The sequence below is a fragment of the Nomia melanderi genome, chromosome 3, assembly GCF_051020985.1.
Source record: "Nomia melanderi isolate GNS246 chromosome 3, iyNomMela1, whole genome shotgun sequence".
Lineage (NCBI taxonomy): Eukaryota > Metazoa > Arthropoda > Insecta > Hymenoptera > Halictidae > Nomia > Nomia melanderi.
In genome coordinates this window covers 8,805,222-8,828,950 of record NC_135001.1, presented here as the reverse complement: position 1 = coordinate 8,828,950, position 23,729 = coordinate 8,805,222, and the positions used below count along the sequence as shown (strand labels likewise).

At 43.7% G+C, this 23,729-nt stretch overlaps 1 protein-coding gene across 3 annotated transcripts in view; it reads right to left on the bottom strand.

The window, feature by feature from the left end:
- The window catches only part of LOC116430147 (protein amalgam), a 181,632-nt gene that overhangs the window by 25,483 nt on the left and 132,420 nt on the right, over positions 1–23,729 (bottom strand). For 2 of the 3 annotated variants that reach the window (XM_031983891.2, XM_031983900.2), the window contains exons 3-4: positions 20,434–20,638; positions 3,912–4,070 (exon numbers count right to left, since the gene is read on the bottom strand). In XM_031983891.2, coding sequence (XP_031839751.1) covers positions 3,912–4,070; positions 20,434–20,638 — 364 coding nt within the window. The remainder of the gene's footprint in view (positions 1–3,911; positions 4,071–20,433; positions 20,639–23,729) is intronic. The other variant, XM_031983908.2, reaches the window with a different exon arrangement.

Genomic DNA, 23,729 nt, shown 5'->3' with positions numbered 1-23,729 from the left:
TCCAATGAAATCGATGATAATTCTGCAACTAATCTCCCATGAATTAAGGATTAGAACTATTTTACCTCCATGTTTCATACACCGACTTACTGATACATTAACTTCAGCAGTGAATGAAAAATTCCACGATTTCGCCGCGCCGAATCGAATGGCGGCCGAGGGTCGGCCCTCGAGTGCAAAGGGTTAAACACTTGTTGAACGGAATATTTAACCCATTGAAATTCATGCCACGCGTCGAGCTGTTCGCTCTTCGCCAATTACTGAAGCATTGTCTCCGACCGGTCCGAAAATTACCGACAGGAACTTTCACCGGGACCGAGCTCTTGATTTTTCGCGATCGGAGAACCACCCCGTGCACACGTGTGGGCTGCAGGGCGACGGAACGAGAGAGAGGAACAAGGGGGAAGGGAACGGTGTACACGACCGACAGAATATTTTATTTTCACTCTACTTATCGCCTAATGGAATCACGATCGAACCGTTCCGTGTCCGCCGTAGAAGGGTGAGCGGGGGTGAAGGTGAATGAAGAAGAATAGAAAGAGGCGACGACAAATGCTTAAAACGATTCCTCAAAAACCAGGCACGGACGATAAAAGATTCAACCGGTGAATAAATCTCCTGAAATTCATTCCCATCTTACCTCTGTCGCGGGAAAATTCTTTTCCTCCCGCTCGCTCGGCTCCGCTGTGTCGGAGGGCAGAAATATTTTAACAACGGACCCGGTAGAGCTCGTAATTTCCTGTTACAACATTTTTCTAAATATCCGACGCGACCGGAAAATGGAATCGCCGTTAGGAAAATGAAAGGTTCGAAGGATTCGCCATGTATTTTCGATATATTGCAAATTTTCGAATGCTTTATGGTATAGTTAAGTAATGAAAGAAGAGGGAAGGGGAAAGTTAGGAGGATTGATTTTTTAACCCTTGTTCTGTGAGTTCTTTCAATAACTGTGTTTGGTTAAACTTATAATTCATCAATTCATTGATTCATTAATTTATTAATTCGTTAATTTATTAAGTCATTAATTCAGGAATATATTAGAAATAGAACAGAGGTTACTCTAAAGGTTAATGGTTGATACTACACAAAATGGTCGATAAAGAACAGTGAAACAGGCATTGCGAGATTCTCTTATATTAGGTTGCCCCATAAGTTCGTACCGCTCATTTTTCTACCATATATATAATAATATATATAGACATATTATTAAACATATTTGTATAGTAATTTGAATAGCTTCTAGTGATTAAACTGAAGTAGTTCAAACTTGTGTCGCCCTGTAATTACAAAACGTAAAGCGTAGAAATATTAATACACCGCGGCACGAACTGATGGGACGATCTAATATTTTGATCTTAAAATTACAAAGCTTTGCAAGTGGAAATGTACACTTCCACGCGATGACAAAAACCGTATTGGCAATCAGCGAGTGGTTTGCTTGATCAGTTGCGGTAGATAAAGCGTTAAGAATTTCGTCGCGAGTGCGACACGCTATCACAGGTCTCGCGGTCGATCAATAATGATCACACCGAACAGCCTGTACACACGAGCGACGCGATCCCGTTGCGATGCAGCGGCGATTGTTCTGGAGTAATAGAGAAATAAAGTTTTTCTGTCTTACAAAAGAAAAAGATAAGAGTTCTTTATGTTTTTGTAAAAAACCAAAATTGTACAGCGTCACCGCCCCGATTCCGCTGCGATTTTACGTTCATGTGCCATATATTGTGTCATAAGGCAAATTTCATCTTAAACAGCATACATAATTAAAAAAAAAAAAAAAAAAGAAATATATACATTTGTGATCTTTGTCGCAATCCGCTGCGACCGTTACGACGTTGGCTCTGCGGTTTCGTAAACGACATAATTAAACGTCACATTCTTATTAAACAATCGACATAATTACGGAATTGCGGTGTCGCCGCGACAAAATGGTACAACAATAATCGTTTATCGTTTTCCAAACTACATATTGTACTCGAACAAAAAGTGAGAAGCCCATCGTTTGTTACAATGCCTGCATCGCCGCAAGTTTCAACGTGTGAGAGGCCTAAGAGAGTGATGGGTTCCCGGCGCGGGCCAAAAATCCGCTAACCCCCGACACCGTGTACACTGGCCGCGGAAAATTGAATCTTGTCGACGCCCGGCAACCGCGGGATCGGCCGCGAATCTGCAAATCAAAAGGATACATCGCCGAACGCTCAAACAACTTTCCAATTCAGATTGCAGCTCGCCTTTCGCCGAGCCGGAATCGTTATTCAAACAGAAACATTCATTTTGCAATAAAAACCGGTTCCCTTCCGGACCGTTTTCGAGCGAGCCCCCGAAACGAAAAAAGAAAGAGATGGGGAAGGAAAGAGAAGAAAGAAAAGATCTTCAAAACGCTTTGTTGCCGAGTAGTCTTAAGCGTTCAACCTACACTACGCGACGCGTAGATATTATAGAAAAGACGAGGCACGACGGAGCAGGGAACGAAGGGCGTGAAAACGGGACGGGGTTGGTGCGGAAGGAGAGACCCTTCCGTTCACGCACCTGCACACGGTACAATTCGAAACGTCCCCTGCACTTCCGCGCGCAATTAGTCACGGAGGCGGGTTGAACGGTGCTCGGCACCCGCGATGCCTGCGAGAAAGGACGAGGAGGATCGCCGGGAATCGGGCGAAGGAGAGGGCGACCGAGTAATTCGACCAAGTGCCAGGAATGGTAATTAAGGGGGCGGGATCACGGAGAAAACCAGGGGGCGGCGGCGGCGGCTACGGCAGGGGGAGACACGCTTTGACGAGCCAAAAATAGAAGCGCTCTTCGCGTCGATCTCGCAGCAACGAACGAGCACCGCGTTATCCTAGCTGCGAACCTATCGATTTCCGAATTCGTCAAGAGACCCGAACCTTGCTCCCTCCATGCCGGCCGCGATGCGGTTCTCAGCGGTTACCTAGGACGGTTCGTTTATATAATTGAAGTATCGAGGCATTAATTGCGGATCTAAGTAACAAAGCTTAATTGGCAGTTGGCTGTCTACGGGAGATTAATACGTCGGGGGAAGAACGCTGGAGGGTGGCGTTGGTCCGGGTAGTCTGCTTGTTACCTGAAAGGGTTGCCGGCATCGATGGAGTGTTCTCTCGTTTATCATGGTCCAGCGATTGGCATTAATGTATCGCTGAATCCTGCCGGCCTGTTTACTTTTCCATAAATCATCTTGGCTTTGAAAGGGTTTCGTAGTATAGTAACTGCTTCGGACCGGCGATCTTCGGCGCGCGCATTCGTTAGCATTGAAACCGAGCGTGTAGCTAACTGATCGAAATATAAAAATAACGCGCTATCTGTTTCCTTGCTTCGACGTTTCGACGAAATAATCATCCGTCGCTTCCAACCGAACAAAATAAACTGACTACTAACACGAAACTAGCACAGGTAGCTAAAAGATTCTCTGAAACAGCTTGTCAACGGACCACACGTACGCAAGGATCACTGGGAAAATCAAAAACGCGTCGATCCCAGCATCAAATTCGCGATATCCGTTTCCCCGGCAGCGAAGTCGAAACGAAACGAGTAAACGAGACGCAGAGGCAAACGAGAACGCGCAGGTGCCGACACACGGTGTCTAGCTCGGCAATAAAGACGTCGCGCAATCAAACTAGATAGGAGTCGGCCGGACCGGTCTGTCATGCCTTTATTCGCCGGCAGTAGGACCGAGTAAGGTATGCAGTTCGCGACGGGGTGAGTGGCAATATACGTGGAACGATGCCAGGGGGTCACGACTAGGACGCGCAAGCGAGATAAGCAGATAACGCGGCCGGGATAGGGGACACCGACGTTGTCCCGGATGGAATCTGTTGGCCGAAGGTGAGGAAGCCAAGGTTCGAACTGAGGTCGTCGTTACGCGGAAGAGAAAGAGTCGGAGAGTGTGTACGTACCCTCGTGCCAGTTCGACAGGGTGATCGTGCCGCCGGCTTCACGACGCCACGTGACCGTCGGCTCCGGGGTGCCAGTCGCGGCGCACCGTAACGTCACGTTGCTCCCCTCCAGCACCACCATGTCCGTGCTGGTAGGATAGTCCAGGATATCCGGGGGTACTGAAACAATGACCACATTGCAATGGTGTCAACCCGCCTCCCCCGTGTACGTAGCCGGGGTCGGGCACCGGGTCGAGCGCGGCACCATTCGCGGAGCGGAATAGATAGCTATCTGACCCCGGCGCGAGGTCCCGATCCGCCGATCCGCTCTTCACGGGTTGTTGTCTACATCCGCGAATATTGTTCGCCGGCGCACAACCGGCCGGCACCATGCTGGTCTGGCCATCGACGAACGGGCATCGCGTCCGCCCGTTCCACAACCGGGTGACACGGGGGATGCTGGAATTGCGAGGGGGGAACGGGAGGAATCCGATCGTAAAATCTCGAATCTGCTTCGACTGCCGCGCGCTCGAACGCAGCCGAACTTCCTGGATGCTCTGTCGTCTGCGTCGATTGCCGCGCGATACTCTTTCGAATTCGAGGAATATCGATCGAATTTTTGAAATATTGGACAGTCTTTGGGGCGATCGGGTAACGGGACGGGACGGGGGGTTCGCGATTGGTTCTGGCACCGGTCGCCGATGATTTTTACGATGCTGTCTGGTACGGTATTATGGATTAACCCTTTGCGCCGCTGCGCACGGCCGGATGGAACGTTCGATTCCGTCGGAGTGGCTAAGTGCTTTAGCCAGGTTTCGGCGGGTTTGTCGTGGGGATTGTTCTTAGGGGATACCTCGTGTTGCAGTAGTGATGGCGTAACGGGCTTACGGAACTCGTAGTTTTTGTGATAGAGGGTTTGTTAACGAAATGAAATGTGGAAAGTATAGTAATGGTATTCGGTGAATTACTATTTTACTCTGTTCATTTGCTAATTGTCGCAGAATGCGACTCGTAGCGTAACCCTTTCTCAATTTTGTCAACCACCCTTGTTACCATAGTTCTCTTTTTCATTCTCATTATGTTTTCCTGTTTCTGTCTTTATCTTTTTCTCTCGTTTCCTCGCACACATGTTCCTTCGATCACCCAAAATCTCGCGCATGCTGATTTATCACATTCGCGTCGACTCACGTTCACCCCCGAAAAAATCCTAAAATTGTTTCAGTGGCATGATATTGGTGTTGCGTATATAAGTAATTGATTGAAGCAGCGTGTTACTCTTGAAGTTAATTCGAGCAACATCGGCGCAAGTTCCAAAGTGGAAAACTTGGAACACTTCGGACCGCGAAGGGTTAATATTTAAATGGACTCCACCGAGAAGTTTGAACACTACGTTGATCGATTTTGTTGGTTTCTCTATTCTGCAGTTTCTGTTTCAATCTATTTCAGCTTTTAATTTCGCGCTCGGCTCACCGAAGCTTATTTGATCAGGGCGGTTAAAAATGTTACGTTTATAGATCGTTGAGCGAACGAATCATGAATTATGCACTGGAAGTAATTGAATCATTGTAATTAATCCGCAGAGTGTCATTACACGGATTAATTATTTGACTCCAATAATATAGCCGTTGTACAACATAATAGGAATTAAAAACAAATTGAATATGACACAATCGAACGTTTTTGACCCATCGAAGTTCTTCTACCGCCCTTCAAAATATATCAACGTGGATCCGGATCGCTTTGTGTAACATTAGAAAACGATTTGCGCAGAGGTAACCGCTTGAAAATCGTCGGAGAAGCAAAATTCCCGTATAAATGAATTATTACAAAAGTTATCACGACTTTACGGTGCCATTTTATTCAATTCCACGGTAATTAATGAAAGGGGCGCGCAGCGAGCGTAACGTGAATACGCGAAGACTGCATAGAAGTGTGAAAATTAAAAAGTGACTGTATTAATTAACGAAGCTTCTCCTATTTCTTTCCGCTCATCGCTGAAATCAGGAGCTTTACCGGAATGGAGGACACAACGGAGGATTATTTTCGCACACCACGATAGAACCATTAAAAGTACCCGCGCAGCGTGAAACAAAACACTTTCCCCTTTACGATTAAAATGCCGATTAAAGTCCCGGAGCGTGGCCAATTATTGCAAGCCAATGCCGAGGAACAAAAGATCATTGCGCCCCTCCGTCGCGCAGCGCAAGACGAGAAGAGTCGACCACGCGATTGGGCAGTGATTGCCACTTAATTTCCCCTCTTGCGTAACGCTTTCTGCAATTCAATTCGCAGAAGTATTCGAAGCACGCTAAGACGCCGAATGAAAAAAGTTTTTGAACGCGGGAATTATACTTAACGATTTATATTCTCAATGATCTTCTCTGGTATAGCTACCTTTCCTAATTTCGGCAACAAAGAAACATCAGATTTTCGATACGAATTTGTTCTTTCTAATCATAAAATCTAAATGGAACTAAGATAAAATTTCTCCAGCGACGGTTTGTTTCGAGTAAAACATTGCTTTGCATTATGACATTAAAGACGTGACTGTGAGTATTATATAACATGAAATTAAATTCGATAATTTATGTACATCTGTAGTTAAATGATACACACTTTCTGTCACGATTAAAATCCTTAAATTCTCTAGCAAAAGGATCCAAATTTCCTAAGTTTCATGAAGATTAGGTTCACAAACGTTTATTGCACAGTTTATTCCATTGTCCCCAGGAAAGCTGATGTTCACTTAGATCCTGGAAACTAGAGGTTCAAAAATAACCAATTATAACATACATTTCTGTAACCCCATCGATCAAAGCCGACGTAGACATTCCCCAAACGTTCATAAAATCCTGTAAACGTCAGATCGACGTGTTTCGCGAGTGTTAATATTCCAACTATTTCAGAGCACCACTATCTCCAGTAACTCCTTTCTCCGCGACGTTCCTTTCGCGTGGAAACGGATTGTTCGAAACCCGATCCGAAATAAATTTATCGATCACCGAACTGTGAAACGAAAAAGGAGCGATTAAACGCGGCACACGGGAAATCTTATTAAACCCACTAAAGCGGGGCTTTTCCTGCGTCGATAAAGAAATTCGTTGAACTGCGAAAGCAATTTCGTGCGGGGCCATTTTGAAATAGACGAAATTCAGCGTTTCGCACCGGCAAGAGACAGAGGGAACCCTAGTTTTCCTCCAAGTATCCGCTATAACGGTCTACTTTAAGCGTGAGATTGGGATGAGGCCCAATTAGCCGAGGCGGCAGCTTTATCAGCGTTGTCTCTCGGTGATGACGAGTCCCATGGAGGTACATATTATGGAACTTTGACGAGATGATAGGTTATCCACGAGTGGAAAAGTCCGAACGGCAAGACGACTTTTCCACTGACAACTGGCCGAGTCGCAGGACGAAGAAATCAGACGGCCAATGACAAGGATGTGCCAAAACTGAGCCGCTAACAATCGGGCTGAGCGCGGCGAGTGGACGTCTCTGTTTGCTCGCCAGCCCGGGTAGCCGACAGAGCCGGTTCCAGATGAGAAGAGGCGAACTGTAGGTATAGTGCAGCTTCGACCAGTTGGCAGTCTACCTACATGCTGAAAAGTCAGAGGGGCAGGAGGACTCTTCCGCTCACAATATTCGGACCGCCTCGGGTTTCGACGGGTGGTCGACATTGGCCGCGTCACAGTAACAAAGAAGCGGGACTGAATACAACGAACTAAGATGTAACGATAGAGATCAAAGTTCATAGTACTGCCAACTTCGTTTTCTATCGTTACATCTCACTTCGTCGCATTCAGTCTCACTTGTTACTGCCGCACGGCCAATACCGACCACCGACGAAACCCGAGGCGCTCCGAACGTTGTGAGTGGAAGAGTTCCTCAGCCCCTCTGACTTTTCAGCTTGTGGGTAGTCTGCCAACTCCTAGGAACTATGCTATATCTCGTCCATGCGATGGCTTGGTTGGCCCACGTCGACAAGAGGCACGGTGCAAAAAAGAGGGAGAAATGTAATGGTATTCTATGGTACGCAAGAGATTAAGGTGTGAATAAAGAGTGTTTATAACCAAGCGATAGGAGTGTAGGGTATGCGATAGATTAAGGTATAAATGAAAAGTGTTTATGACCGAGCGATAGGAATCGGGTGCCTGAGAAGAATTTTTAGGACCGAGTGACAGAGCTTGAGAGATTGAGGTGCGAATGAGGAATGTTTTGGGATCGAATGTTAAAGACTGTGTGAGTGAGAGAATGAGTGCAAGAGAAAGATAGAATAATTGGGAATGAAATAAGATGCGTGAAGGCAGAGAGGAGGGCCAGGCTGAGACAAGTGTTGGAAGAGTCAAGAGTATTCAAAATATATTAAAATCCAGAGAGTATTGTTCATTACACCTCTCCTACACAGCACATACATTAAAAATCCTACAGTATCGCAGTGACTCGTTCGCACGGTATTAAAAAATAAGCAGGTGTGCCGGTCAAAGGTTCTCGATCGGCCGACAATGAACCGAAATTAAATTTCGCCGCCGCTTTGCGCCGGCGGGGCGCGGCGCGCGTGGTTTCTTCGACGTTTCATTAATCGACACTCGACGCTTCGGGGTAGTATGGGGTGCGGCGTGGAACGCGCGTGGAAATGGAAAACGACCACCGCCCGACGCATTCTTCGGAGGAACTTCGCGGGACGCGAGGAATTTCTGTGGCGGATTGCTCTCGCACAGCAGCCCCGGCGAAATAGAATTGAGACGAATACTGCCGCCTAACACGCAGCCGCGCAGCAATAATGGAACCCCGGCACCCTTAATTGCAAGTTTACAAGCAATTTAATCATTCGGCCGCACATAAAGTTGCGTTCCATATCGGGCCCGGCTGAAATTGTCGCGGATTTTACGGCGTTCACGCGCTCGCTGCAACGATCACCGATGACCGGCAGTTTCTGATTGTTGGGGTGAGATCACGAAATGCACGATGATGTCGAATGAAACTGTTTGGCACTAGAACTATCGGGAAATTGGGGTTCTTATTTGGAGAAGTTAGTTCTAAGGTTTTGTGAATGTTGAAACAATACGTTTCTCGAGATTTAAAGAATATCTCCTATTCTTGTCTCTGTAGAAACAAATAAATTAACATAGTTTATAATATACTACAAAAGTAACTTAATAAGTTAACATTAACTGTACCGCGAATCGATCAAATGACCGGTTTTATAATTTGACTCAAACTTATGCGTTTTCATTCGTTCGTTACCTTTATATTAACTTCTATATTGCTCGACTAATCAATATTTCAATTTTCATATTTTCTTTTGTTTCTATTCCTACTAAGAAACATTTCTCATCGAACGACTTGTGTTAAAACACTTGCAAAATAAAGTTCTGGAATGAGTCAATTTGACCTGTCTGGTAGTTCTAGTGTTAATAGCGCAAGTAAATAAATAGTAGTGAAAAAGTATGTGCCTTTAATCAGCAGTAGTTTCTAATGTATGTTATTATCGGAGGCTATAATATTCGAAATAGTGAAATATATATTACTGTGACAGAAAAATTTCTAGATCTTTGGTGTATCGTTATACATCACAAATTTAAATTTGTACTTATACATTTAGAATACATTATATCTATAAATATTATAGGTTATTGGACACTCTATATATTTAAAACGTTTAACTACCTTTTAAATACCTTTAAAACTATCAAATGGAAAACGATAATTAATATTAAATGAGACTCTCAATAAAGATTGTGAATCATGCAGTGCAATTTCTGCTGTTGGGTTTAAGTTTGATCCTAAATTTTTCGCTCGGCCTCGTTCAATTTTGATAAGCTGCAAGGAAAATTTTTAAGTGACTTCCTTCATCGCGATGGCAGCTTCTGCGACTGGTACTTGCCGGGAATCATCGGTACCTCGTTCCCCCCGCGAGTTTCAAAATACGTGTTCAGAAGGTAAAGTACTTCTATAACGAACTCTACACAAGAAACGGTCCTCGGGCATGGCGCGAACTTTTCAAGCGGGTTTTGCACGCGTACGGGACTTATTACCCTGATTAGGGTGATAGATGGTCCCGGGCATAAAAAAAAAAGTCGAACCCAACTTCTGTAACGTTTAACATTCAGTTCCTTTAAGATAACCCCTTGTCTTGTGATTCTTATCACAACTGTGCTCCATAAAACCACGTTAATAATTTATCAAGACAGTAAATACAAATTTGGTACTTATTCTATGATGATAATAGCAAAGTAATACCTAATTTATATTTAAAACAAGTGAGTAACATTCAGATTTATCGAATTTCAGTTTCTTAAACAGATATGTTTTTCCATTACGGGTACAATTCATATTGTACTTATTCACATGCACCGTAGTTCAGGGTTGACTGAAACCATAGACCGTTTATTTGATTAATTTATTTAAGTGTATGTAACTAGACGATCTACGAGAAGAGTAAAATGAGGTAAAGCAATTATAGAAGTTATCGATTCTAACTTATGCAAAGATTCAAAACTGATACCACAGTGATAATATCTTTATAAACCAGCAAAACAAAGATGCAAGCAGGCAACGATAAAACTAAAGAAAATATTAATAAAAATATTGTATTCTTATTCTGAATTACATATTAATAGAAAATCAGTGGAACCGCTTGAACTTTCCGGCTATTAGAGGAAGTATCGGCGGAGAGTAGTCGAAGGATTTCCAGGTCAATCCACGATTGTCAATCGAATAAATCCGTGGCGTGCACGGGAAAACATCTCGCGGAGAGTCTCGATGGGGACACGAACCCCTCGTCTCCCGGCATAAACTATGAACAGAGTGGTATATTCGAGCCGGACAGCGCGAAAATGAATAGTAAAACTAAATAAGTCGGGAAATTCTTCCGGAGGATCGAGTAAACACGAAGCGGTCGGGCATAAAGCAATTCCAGCTAGCCGTCAGGGATCACAAACAGAAATATCAGGCGACACCCGATACAATTCATTTTCGCACGTCGGCCACGCCGAGTGCGAAACGAGGCGAGGAAAACCGTCGTATACGCGGATAGTATATTTATTGATACGGGGAAACAATTGCGTCGAATTTATTATTTCGCGCGTGCTCGCCCGACAGCGTGCTGTTGTCCTCCTTTTGCGATAACCGTCCACCTCCCTTTCCCACTCGCGCGCGCCCGCTCTCGTTCTCATCCTCCCTCGCTGTTGTATTTTTTTTTTTTTTTTTAACAACGACCCATTTCTGGGCCGTAGATTGCATCTTCGTTCCGCGGGTTGTTCGAGGGTGATGGTGTTTGCGAAATTGCGAATCTTGTCGAGTACCATATCGGTCGTAACTCTTTTTTCATTCGATTCGACCATTTTCGAAGTGGCGGAGGGAACCGCGATTCTAATGGAATGCGGCGAAACTTCAGGCTGAACCCTCGCGCGGCTCATTGAAAAGAGAGGATCCCCGAGACAACGCGTACGATAAACTTCGTCCTTGTTTCACTCGCAGAACGTGCAGGCTGAAGTTTTCAAATTCAACTTGATCTTTCGACGATCGAGTAAAGGCACTTCGGGAGGATCCGGCTAACGAGATAAAATGCTCGTTAGATAACTTTATTGTTTAGTCTGGTCTTAGTCTGGTCTGAATACTGTCGGATAAGAAAGTCATTAGACAACTTTACTGCTTAGCAACTTCCGAGCTATTTGAAAGTAAACGAACCATATTCGATTTCCGTGTAATTCGCGTTACAAGTGTTATAAAGTAAGATGGCGCGATGCACAGAAAAGAACACTTTGCGATACAATCGTACCACATTTGAATATTTTCTTGAAGCATGCACTCACGGTGCATCCCAATCGAAGGCAGAATACCTAACACAATTTGAAAGTCCATTTTTTCACAGCCACCATTTCGTTCCTTACATCCCCCCGATCTTCTTGCCTTTCTCCTTACCCTCAATTTTCCTCCATCGGCTGCCACTTTAATTTTCTTCGCTCCTCTTTTCGACAATTCTATTCCTTCCCTTACACGCGAAGAAGGAACCGGGTTACTTAAACCCGGCACTTCGGCCGGTCGAACAACGCGAACAGGGAGAATTCCGAGCAATCCAACGCGCAACAGAAAAATCCAAAATATACGTTTCACATCGCCTCCTCTGCGACGTGGCGAGCATCGGAAACTTTGCACGCGTCCCCCGAGCAAACGACGGCATTCAGGCCGAGCGTAATTATCGGAACAGTAGCGTCCGAGCCTCTTCCAGTCCATGATTAATTAAAAATAGCTGCGGCATTTTGTCTACACAAAGGTAAACTAATTAACCCCGCCTGTAATTAAGAACCTCCGCGCGGCGGCGACGTCGGCTGAGCGACGCGCCCCTAACGCGTATATTAAATTTTTATTCTGACCGGGTGCATTTAAATTAAATTCGCCGGGTAATCGATACGCGTCCAACCCTTTCCTAGCGACGCACGACGGTCCAGGTGTCGTTGAATACGTCGAGCCACCGCGAAAGCGGCCTGGGTCCGCGATTTCATTGTTGAATTATAAAACACGCTCGCGCTCTAGGCGATTAACCGATCAAATAAGAGAAAGTGAAAACGGTCAATTTCACAGCGTCGCGTCGCGTCGCGTCGCCGTTGGGAGCGACGCGCCACGCCGTTGGCGGCAACCAGCTCCCGGCGGTGTACACATAGTAACGTTTACCACGATAAACAAGGAATTTAACGAGGCTTATTTGCGATAAGCCCGAGCATTACGGTTTATACGCGCGAGCGGCATGTCGTGGCACGGAAATTATTGCTCGCGACGCACTTGAGGGCCCGGCACGGGCCAGGAGCCGAGCGCCCTCCGAACATCGGGTCCGAATAACGGGATTCCCGGAATTTCGTTCCGAGAAGTTAACCGCGTGTTTGTGCCCGGGCCCCGCGCGCACATCCTCGCGGAAGGCATTTAATTAGCCGCGGAAACAGCGCGCTAACTCGTTTACCCCCGGCCACGTCCGCGCGCGCTAAAGGCAAGAACAACACTCATCCACCGCATGCAAATATAATCTTGCCGCGCTCACGAATTCATTGTTGTCCCGCAAGGCGCGCGCGGGTTCACCACCGATGGACACGTGGTCCCCGTTCGAACGCAAAAATGTATAGCATTCGTTTCAACCAAACAAACCTTAAGGCGACGATATTGTAATGGTGTCCGAAAATATTAGAAGGTCTACTCTGCGCGATGGTGCTTAGAGGAATAGTTTTTTCTGTATCCGCTCCGAACGCCTGTTTCCTGGACAAACTTGAATAACTTGAAAAGTATGAGCGATACAAGACAATGCTTCAGACGAAAGTTGTAAGGTATAGAGCTAAACATATGGTGGTTATATTTTTCTTACGTTATGAAGATATTATGAAGCGTTGTCGCGAATTTATTTGCACAAAATTGTTACTTTTGAAATGAAAATCATCTTGTATAATAGGGACTACTTAACACTAGAATCACCAGATGGGTAAAAATGATCTATTTCTGATTTCTTTTACAATTATTGAGAAGGTACATATACTTCTATGAAAAATGATTAACGAATCTAATTCAGTAACAGCAAAACTGAGATACACAGTCAACTGAAATCTTAATAACCGCACACGTCTGGTTTTTACAAAGAAACTGGTAAAAGTCAGTTTAAGTGGTCGGTAGTTCTAGTGTTAACAACACATTGATAACCTTCAATTTTCGTTATGCGAACAGTCGAATTTTGGGGTTTTCTCCGCAGGCGGTTGCACTGTTTCCTGTGCATTCGGCGTGCACGTGTACGTCACGGGGTGGACTGTTAAGGGGTTAACTCCTTGCATTACGACTTCTTCGGCAACTGTTTGAACCTCTATTATCCTTAATACTAGAATCACCAAGTGGGTCAAACTGCTCCATTCTTAATCCCTTCATCCGCGATTATCGAAAGACACAGAATCTTTTCTTACAAACGACTAAGCTGATCGCTCGGGATATCGAATTTCCCCAAGAAATCCAGCTCCACGTCCAACCGAAACGTTCGCCGATTAAGCTCGCATTCGTAATGCAAATTTCGTGCCGTTTTTGCATCGCGTTACACCATATCGCAATTTCCCATGCATTTTGCATACACTTCATCGCGTTACAAGTCCCCTATTTACTACCCTCGCTGCCGAGTAGCTAACGAAGGCCCCGGAATCGTTCACGTTTATTAAAAATACGCAGCGATAAATTTCCCCCGTAGACTCCTAATCCGAATGCTAATTTGACGACAGCTGGAAATATCTTTCTTGCGCAATCGCGAGAAACAGCGGATCCCGAAGTAGAGCCCGTATCGTAAAGCTGACCGTGTTACGGTTACTAAAGCGACGCGTATTCGCGCCGGCAAACAGGGACGCGAGCTGAGGGAAAAGTGGTGGGCAGCGAGGGGGAGGGGGGGGGTGGAAAAAAAGGAACGTTCATCGGACCCATCGATAAGCTCCGGATAAGAGGAGATCAATTCTAGGCGGCACCGTTACTCCCCCGGTTCTAACGCCTCGACGGCCCCGTCGGCCGATCGTTCCGACCGATAAAGAAGAAATTTAACGAAGGGTTACGGCTAGGTTAAACCATACGCTTACAGCACGCGTTCTGCCGTGTTCAGCGGCTGGCAAATGGGCTCCTTGCAGGCGGCAGCGGCTAGCTGGTCGTTATTAGGCCGAGGGGCCACGGAGTCGCCGGGAAAGGTGTTTAATAGCCCACCCAAGAGTACAATCGACCCCGAAGAAGGTTTTGGTACGCGGTGTACATTTTACATATATTTGCATCCCGCTGCCACAAATCCGAGCTAGCCCGGGAGAAGAGGTACGAGTCCAAGCGAATGGGTGTCTCTATCTTAGCGGACAGACTCTTCCGCGGTTGAGCCTCGATCATGCCGATCTCGACGCCGAAACGGTTCCCGGAGCTTTGATGTACGTGGTCGGATTTTGCGGTAATCGTTATTCTTTCGCCGAGTGAAGTGTTGGAATTTATTTGTCGAGTAGTTAACCTCTTACCCTGCTTTCTTTGCGACCGATTGATTTCATTGATAATTTGCGTATAGGATAGAGTGTAACTTTGAAAGCGGAATATTGAGAATAGGGACATTGTCTTTGATTTATGTCTGATGGAGAATACTGATTTCTGTTCGATTGGTCTGAGAGTCTTTGACAGGAATCTTATTTATTATTACAGGGTAAGAGGTTGATATGTTACTAACAAGTAGTTGAGTTATTGCCGTTTCTAGAAATGAATGATTAAGTTTGGCAAGATGGAGTTGAAGTACGGGATTGAAAGATTCATCAAAACTTTACCGTGCACTTTGGAGTAAATCTTGATTGAATAAATACAAATTTAATTATCTCTTCTATGTAATTCATTTCTCAACGAACCCACTCCGAGGAGAAATGGACATAAATCATTTCGCGGTGAGAACGATTGTTTTAATTAATATGGGTTATTTAAATTCCCTTCACCTGTCCGTGGTGATTCGAACAATCCAGTCGCATTAAGGAAATATATCGAATGAAGTACGAGGCACGCTGTGTCTATTCCGATAATTCCCACACGGAAGCATCGTTAATGCAGCTAATTCGGCACCGGACTGGCTTAATAAAGCCGAAGACGAATTTGCAAGCTCGCTCGACCGAGCGCCCTGGCATTATTAAGACGCGCATCTTTAATGCAGAATACTTGTCAGATAACTCTGGACGGTGTGTTTCCGTCGCCCCGACAAACTGCCAGCCGAGTGGTCAAGCATGACGTAATCCCTTCGGATCTGATTTTTGTACTAAATTCTGTTTACTTACCTAGCAACCAAGAACTGACATTCAGTGGATAACATTATTTCGAATAAAGTGGTGGTAGTATATTATTTTTCTAATAGAAATTGGCGGGAAGTAAGTTAATAATAATCAATTATTATTCTGGCAGATATTGAAGTAATAAAACAATGTATTGGGTCATCCCACACATAATGCGGCGTTTTATATTTCTTTTATTTTTAGAAATAAAAATAAACCAAACTGTGTTTAATTTAACATATATTCTCCTTAATTATCTACAAACTGTCTCTCTGTACATTATAATTACTTTGAGCAAAGTTTTGTTTATCTTTATTTTTAAGAACAGGAGAAATATATATATATAGATTGCTCCTAAAATGTCTAAGATATCACGACCATCACAGTGTGATTCCACATTTTCAATTTCATGGAAAGGTATGCAAAGGAGTGATCACAGAATTCGAAAAAAGAGATTATAATTTTATATGTCTCTATCCTATTCTACTGGTCGCCGAAGTAAATAGCCTGAAAGGATTCGTAGCTCGGAAATGATTCGTCTGTTTGCAAATTGCTGTTGAAGTTCACAATATCCAGCATGCTTTTCTGGTATATACACAATGGGTCACCGGGCTTGACAGCAATTTGGCAATTGCTTGATCTGGCAAGTATTCAACCAATTTTTAAATTGCTTGAAAACAATTACAATAAGAAGGATGATATAACATAAAAATCTTTAGCAACGCAGCGCATGTACCTAAATCATAGCAATTACTTCCAGTAGCATTTACCTTCATTATAAAAGGATAAATAATACTAATAATTACTGCTACTATTCATAAACCCCCCATCATAGACAAGAATACATCAGTACGAGGTGGAAACCTGTACGGATATAATAAAATCCGATTAAACTCGAGGGGCCAATACTAAAAGAAACAACAACAATAATAATTAAATAACAAATTCTTATACCACGAATTTCATACTTATTCCTACAATTGAAATAGCTTTAAAAGCTCTATTAAAGAAACTAACTGCTGAGTGAGATTTCAAATATCAAATTTTATTCCTTTCCTCTTATTATTTTATTATCAGTTGCATCACTGTGGGAATGGATGTATTTGGGTGTGAGAATAGATATATCGATGAGTGATGAATGTGTGTGCAATAGATGAATGACGCGACTGTGTGTGTCAGCGCGTTTTGAATGAATGTTCAAAGCGTTGGAATATTCTAGATTATATTGATTTTCTCTATATGTTAATAATGTTCGTTTTTTTTATGAATCTAGAATATTCCGAATATATGTGAAGTTAATGCAAAATAATTGTATTGTTTCAAATAAAATTCTCTTTCTCCTACATAATGCATGAACGAGAGAACACGTCGAATGTTCACAAAAGGTCATAAAGCCGTTAAGTATCGGTGTATCTTGCGACAATCGCAAGGTACGCGCCCCATGTTGCGCCGGGCGACCTTAGTTCGCCGAGTTTGACAAGTTGCCGGTAACAGGAACGCTGGTACCAAGTGCCAGGAAAGTTTCGCGGCGAGATCAGTTGATGCATGGCCGCGGAAGAAGGATGGACTCCGGACGCCGGAAAGGGCTCAGGCCACGCTGCGGTGCTAGCGTAAGTTCCGAGCACGTGAAATACATATAGAAGGAGTAAAACCGCTGAATCCGCGGTGTTCTTAGCCCCGAGATTCCCTGAGACCGGTCGAGCATCGCGGCAGCAAGTCAAAACGGAAGGGACTCGCGATTCGCTTGCAAATACTCGGCTAGGAACGGACGGTTTCTCGTGGAATCCAGCCGCTCCTTTAAATAATAATCAAGCCCGGGTCGCCATAATCACATTCGAGCTAGCGGCTTCAATCTGAGCGGCCCCGCTCTGCCCGGGAGGAATAGCGCAGATTCCTTGGTAATTATAGAACGATTGTTACGAAATGCCGGAGATTTTCTTCTTGGGATGGTTATCCGGTTGTCCGGGATGCTTGACGCGTTTGCGCTAGGTGGAGGGTGCTTGTAAACAAGCAATTCGTCGTGCAGTTCCACAGTGGGGCATTCTCTAGACCAGGCTGGTGAAAAGTTCTTTTTAAACATTTTACCTAAACCGAACAATTTTTGTTTACTTTTATCGAAGCATTGTGATTCTTTAATTCTGCTTACTGGTACAGAAAATTTGCAGAAAATCAATGAATTGTATTTATGATGTATAAATACATATTTTTGTATAAAACTACGTGAAATTATATATAATTTGTTTATTGTTATGATCTTTATGAAAGATACATGTTGATCGTATCAAATGCTCTGTAGTTCTGGTGTTAATACACACATAATTCCAGGCGCGAAAAGCCAACTCGGTAGAAGATTATAATTATATATTTCAATATCGTTAAATTGATTTCGACGTTTGAAAACTATAGGAATATTTACGGTGAAATTTCGAATACTTTGTGCATAACTCATATTTACTTAGCCAGCAGAAACGGGCGAATATATTGTTAAATTGAATTCAATATTGAAAGCGACGTGTTCTGTACGCTAATATGATATACACCGCCATTTTGGCAGCTGAAACGAATGAAAATAGAGCGCGATATGCTTGGGATTTTACGGTAAATAAAGTTACGAGCCGTGAATCTCGAATATAAATAAATATTGAAGTGTTAGAAATGAAATGCAGAAAGTATCGAATATAACTGATGCAGTGGTATGCAATAGGAACGTGAGATGTGCAATCTTTATATCAATTCGTTAACAAGTCACCGATGTCTCTTTAACGTCAACTGCACAGTTTCGACGTCGTTTTACTTTTTCTCTTTGAGCATCGTCGAATTAATAGTGCATATGAGGCAGCACTTTCATTACACAGTTTCGAGAATCTTTTCGCTGCAAAGGCAACTGAAAGTATTTTGATTCTGCAGAATGAATAAATAATGTTCAATGAATCTTTCATGGGGAAACAACATGTCGTTCGTTCTTATCAAGTTGAGAACGACAGCTTCGTTTCGGGTAAAGGTTCATATGCAAAATTGACGAGGCGGGCTCGCGATGAAACGAATAGTGATCTTAACCTAACATGATGCCCAATAAGAGGCAACCATTTAATCTTCTGTAATGCTAAAACTCCTGATAATATTAGTATTCCCGCGCGCACAATATGCAGGCTGACGCTGGAATCACTTGTTGCTGAATACTGATGGGCGTAGCCTTACTTTTTGAACTGGTTTGCGAACTGGGGGGGGGGGGATACTTAACAAAGTTTAGTACTTGGAAGCAGTTTCTTACTCGATTTCTTAATGTTGCGTTAAAAAGTTTCGCGAAAAAATTCGCGGCGCATCGAAATATCACGTTCTCACCGAACGTTATTACCGAGTGCGCATTAACGTCCACATTTCTTGAGAAATCTAATATTACCATTTCAATTCTTAAATGGATAACTCGGAATAATAACGATCCAACTTCTATTATCGAGTTTTCGAGGAAAAATAGACTTCGCGAAATCTTTTTGAATTAATTCAATATGAATCTTACAAAGTTATTAACAACACCAGTTATTATAAATCGCAAGTGTTGGTAATTATAATACTATTATTCGGTTAATCCAAGAATATCTCGGAGAAGCTTCCTTCTCCCGAGAACTCAGAAATAACAGTTAGATTATTATGCCGAGCCACTTAAATATTGAAGCTGTTAACGTTTCAACTGTCTAAATTTGATACTCACCGGAAACTGAAGTCTCTATATTAATATGTAATACTATGGAGCAACAATTGAAAGCCACAAATTCGGTTCTCTGGCCAACTATACTCAAATGGACTCTTTAGTGGTCTCGCCGAGCTCGCCGAGCGTTACAAATACAGTGTAAGGAGTTTAAAAAGAAGTTTGGATCGAGAAAACTGAGTTCCTCCTCCTTTTCCCATTAAGCGACCGCAACCGATTCAGGCCAAAACTTTAACATTTAATATCTTCAGCACACTGTAGTCGGCGCCGCAATGTTTTACAGGGATAACGGTTTTTCAATGTCGCCGCGAAATAATTTTAACAGCGGAGAACGATTTGACTTTCAATTTCTCTGGCAGCTCACTGCGCTCAGACTTCTTGCGCTGAAAATATTTTCAACTCGAGAACTGCATCTCCGTATAGTTTCAACACTTTGCGTCTATAACCAAGGCACTATGATTAAATGGGCAAGACAAAAGGAAGATACTCATGGAAAACGTAAATTAATCATCCACTGGCAATATGATCTATCATCAACATGGCCAGCAATATTAACCTAAAGATCCATGAACGGTCAAACTTGATTTCTTATTGTCGTGAGTTCTGTCAAGATTTTAACAAATTCTAAAATTCTTATTACAGTCCCTAATTTAATACTAGATTTACAGGCGTTTACTGCACAGTTCGTTCTATCGTTCTTAGAAGAAATGATATTCGTTTATTTCGATTTTAGAAATTAGAGGTTTAAAAGTAGACGATTGGGATACATATCCAAATTGACTCGTCCCGTAGATCTATTGTTAATATACAAATGACACTTTTGCCAAAGTTATATTACTTTGCAAAAAAAATGAAAAATCGTGGTGAAGTAATGAAGAAATGAGATTCCCGGTAAGCCTATAATGGTCCAAGTTGCCAACAGTGTTGTTAACGAATAGACTTTATTCGTTAGCATGTACAAGGCTTATTTGTTCGTTGGTTATAGACGCAAGAGTTAATGTGTAGAACGTTACAACAGTCCTCGCTCGATAATTGTATTTTGACGACATATTACCAACTACTTCAAGGAATCCAGTGTTGCTGGACATCGGGTCAGTGTTGACTTGGCACATGTACCATCCCCTGTCTCTAACTTTGGTGTCTTTGATGTGAAGGGACCAGGTGCGATGCGCATGCGTCACGGAGATTCGATGATTCTTCGTGATCACGTGAGTAGCGATCGTGAGGATCGTCTGTGTGTCTACGCGAAGCCACGCCACCTGTAAAACAATAGCAATCAAATATTTTTAGTCTCTCCTCGCGACGAAGACGTTACCGTGAAGATCTTCCGTATAAATTCATCTAATCTCGTATAAACGAGATTTGAAATGTTAATTTAGCCCGTATAAATTTCATAAGTTCGAAAGCGCTTCCGTACATCCGGGGAAATAAATAATTCCAGTCCAGATACATGCAATCGGGGAGAAACGGTGTAATCGTTTATTCGTTCATTTCCTATTCTCTTCTAAATTTTAAATATCAAAAGCAATGAAACATTTTTCGGTAGTGGCCTATTCGCGGAAGTGAAACGACAGAAGTCATAAGTTTTCACTTTCTAGATATTGTGGTTTAAAGTTTCAAGTATTCGCTCCTCGCGGAAGCTTCCGCTGCATTCGTATTCTTATTGTCCGAGGTAGGAATTCCTTTTATGATTCTAGGCTTCAAAGAAGACCCGAACTCGAAACTTTTGAAAACGTGAGATACGCCGCTTTAGCCGGCAGCCACAGATACACGCGTAATAAAGAACTCGCGCGTGAAGAACGGTTAAATACGAAATTATTATTAAGTACGTTCTACAAATGCCATTTAATTAACCAGTTAACTGCGTTTAACCGGTATACAGGTTAGCTTAAAGCTCGAAATGATAGTACTTATAGTACACGAGTACGCGCTCCATTGTTTGACTTTATTACGCGCGCAATGAGAGACTCTTGAAACTAAATTCCACAGTTAACAGGTTAATCAATAGGAAAATTCGAATTGTACGTTCAACCGAATCTTACCGTTGATAGAAAAAGTACATGTTATTCGAATTTTGTTAGCTACCGACAAAGAATTTGCTTATAATGGGTATTAACGATACACGGGGAAAGCTAAAGCACCAGAGCATTGAAAAATGTGTACCGCATCTCGAGGTGCAGAGAATTATGGGAACGTAGTTTAGCGAAGTGCATTTCGACAGGAAACTTGAGGTAAAATTGAGTTGCCTGCTAGTTAACATCGTTGCATTATAATTCAGGCCACCTAACTTCTAAGAATTAGAATTTGTGACACACAATACACGATCTCTGCGCGCAGTATCTTACGTTAGCGACGGAGCTATTAAATGATCTTCAGAAACTGCCGGAAACTCGGCGGGCCAAGAGTACTTTTCGAATTAATTGGAATATCATCCGGATGCCAAGTTATCGAGGAATATTCCCCAAACTCCGAAACCAGACGAAAATTTGCTATGTTCCGTGTATTTTCACTCTCCGCGAAACTCATCCATCCGGGCTGCTCGGAAAAATTTGCTCAAAGTTCACGGTATCCAATCTGCTATAAGAGTTGATCGGTCTACGGAAATTTCCAAAATATATCAGAGTTGATGGAACTTAAAACATTTCGGTGTGCGTTCGGGGCGAATGGAATTTTGAAAAATTTCCGTGGCCCGTCCTGAAAGCCCATTCCTAGACTGCCCGGCTGCGTAATTTCGCATGCCCCGATTCACCCGGCGGCGCGTTTGAATTCTTTCAATTTCCGTCGCGTTCGATCGTTAAAATCACCGCAACAGATTCGATATCGGTAACCGCGAAATTGCGTTGATTAATTCCGTATCCCGGAATTACCAAAGGATCATCCGCTGTATTTACCCCGTTTTATACCGTGGAATTTAACTGCGGAATAATGACAACGTAACTTCCGCCGCTATTCGAGCGGTGTTCCGAAGCAGAATAGCAACGTGAACACACCGAAAATTTACAGCAGGCCGAATCGAACGCGCACCGCCAAACCCAGCTGCAAAACCGACGATCCCGTTCCCCGGAACCGCATCAGAACACATTCCGTTCGCGAGAAAAATCTGAACAAGTTGTTCTGTAGTGCGGGGTGTGATTGTTTCGATTACCTGTGCGTGTCGTCTGTATCGTTTAGCGACTGGATGACGCTGGTATGCTTGGATAACAGGATGACTGTGTTTAGAAAATCTTAAGTGACTAACAGTGTGTGGCAGCAGCTTCCCGCACTCCATCAATAGAGAACTAACGCAGCGAAGGCACCATTTTTATGTATATATGTAGGATATTCCCTTATAAGTCGCAAGATCTTTACAGATCACTAAACGTTTGCTCGCCCATTACGCAAAGTTTCGCCCACAAAGTCTCGCTCGAATAACGCGCGCCAAAATGTCTCTCTTCGCTATCTCGCACAAAATGTTTCTCGCGCACGCATTCCCACTCACTTTTAATGCACACCCCCATTCGCTCTGCCTTTCTCATTCTTGCACCCTTCTTACTCGCATCTTTCGTCCATAGTCAAAATTCACGCAGTCACGTACACGCTTTTCTCACGGCCCAGTCGCTCGGTTCCAGACACTCTTCCTTGCATTGTTTCAGCCACTCGAGATTTTCTAACACACACACACACGCACGCACGCACGCACGCACGCACACACTGCAGCGATGCTTGTATCAACTGAAGTTTTATTCTTCTTATTATTATTCCGATAAACCGTTGCTGTTCCCAGTTAAACAAATTGAGCTTCTTTCAAGACATTTCTACAATTGGGAACTCGTCGCAATAGAAACCCGCAGTAGCTTGTATTTTGTTCCACGCGGAAATGATTTTCTCACGGGGAAAAAATCTGTTAGCTCGTGAAGACCCTGAAAACCGTTTCCTCGATCAACCCCCGCAATGGCGGTCCCCTCCCCCGACGTCGTTTCAATGGTCCGCGACCGGATCAAAAGAGAAACGACAATCCCGGGCCGACCCAGATACCGTCTCGCGGTATAAACGCAGCTATTACAAAATGTAACCGACGCGTTTCTCCTCCCCCTCCCCCCGCCGCCCCTTCGAGCCGTGTTTTTCATTCAATCCCCGCCACTTTCGATTATAACCGGCGGATATTACTTTGGATACTGTCCCCGCGAACCAGCACGCATTGTCCTTCTCCATCGCGGGCAAGACATTCCGTTAAAAGTGTACGCCGAGCTGCGGCGGGCGGCGCATCTCGCGCCTCTAAAAGGAGACCTCGAATCCGCCGCATTTACAAACGTCGGTTATACGAGTCTTCCGCTTTTCATCCCTCCCCCCGGCCACACTTCCCGCCGCAAA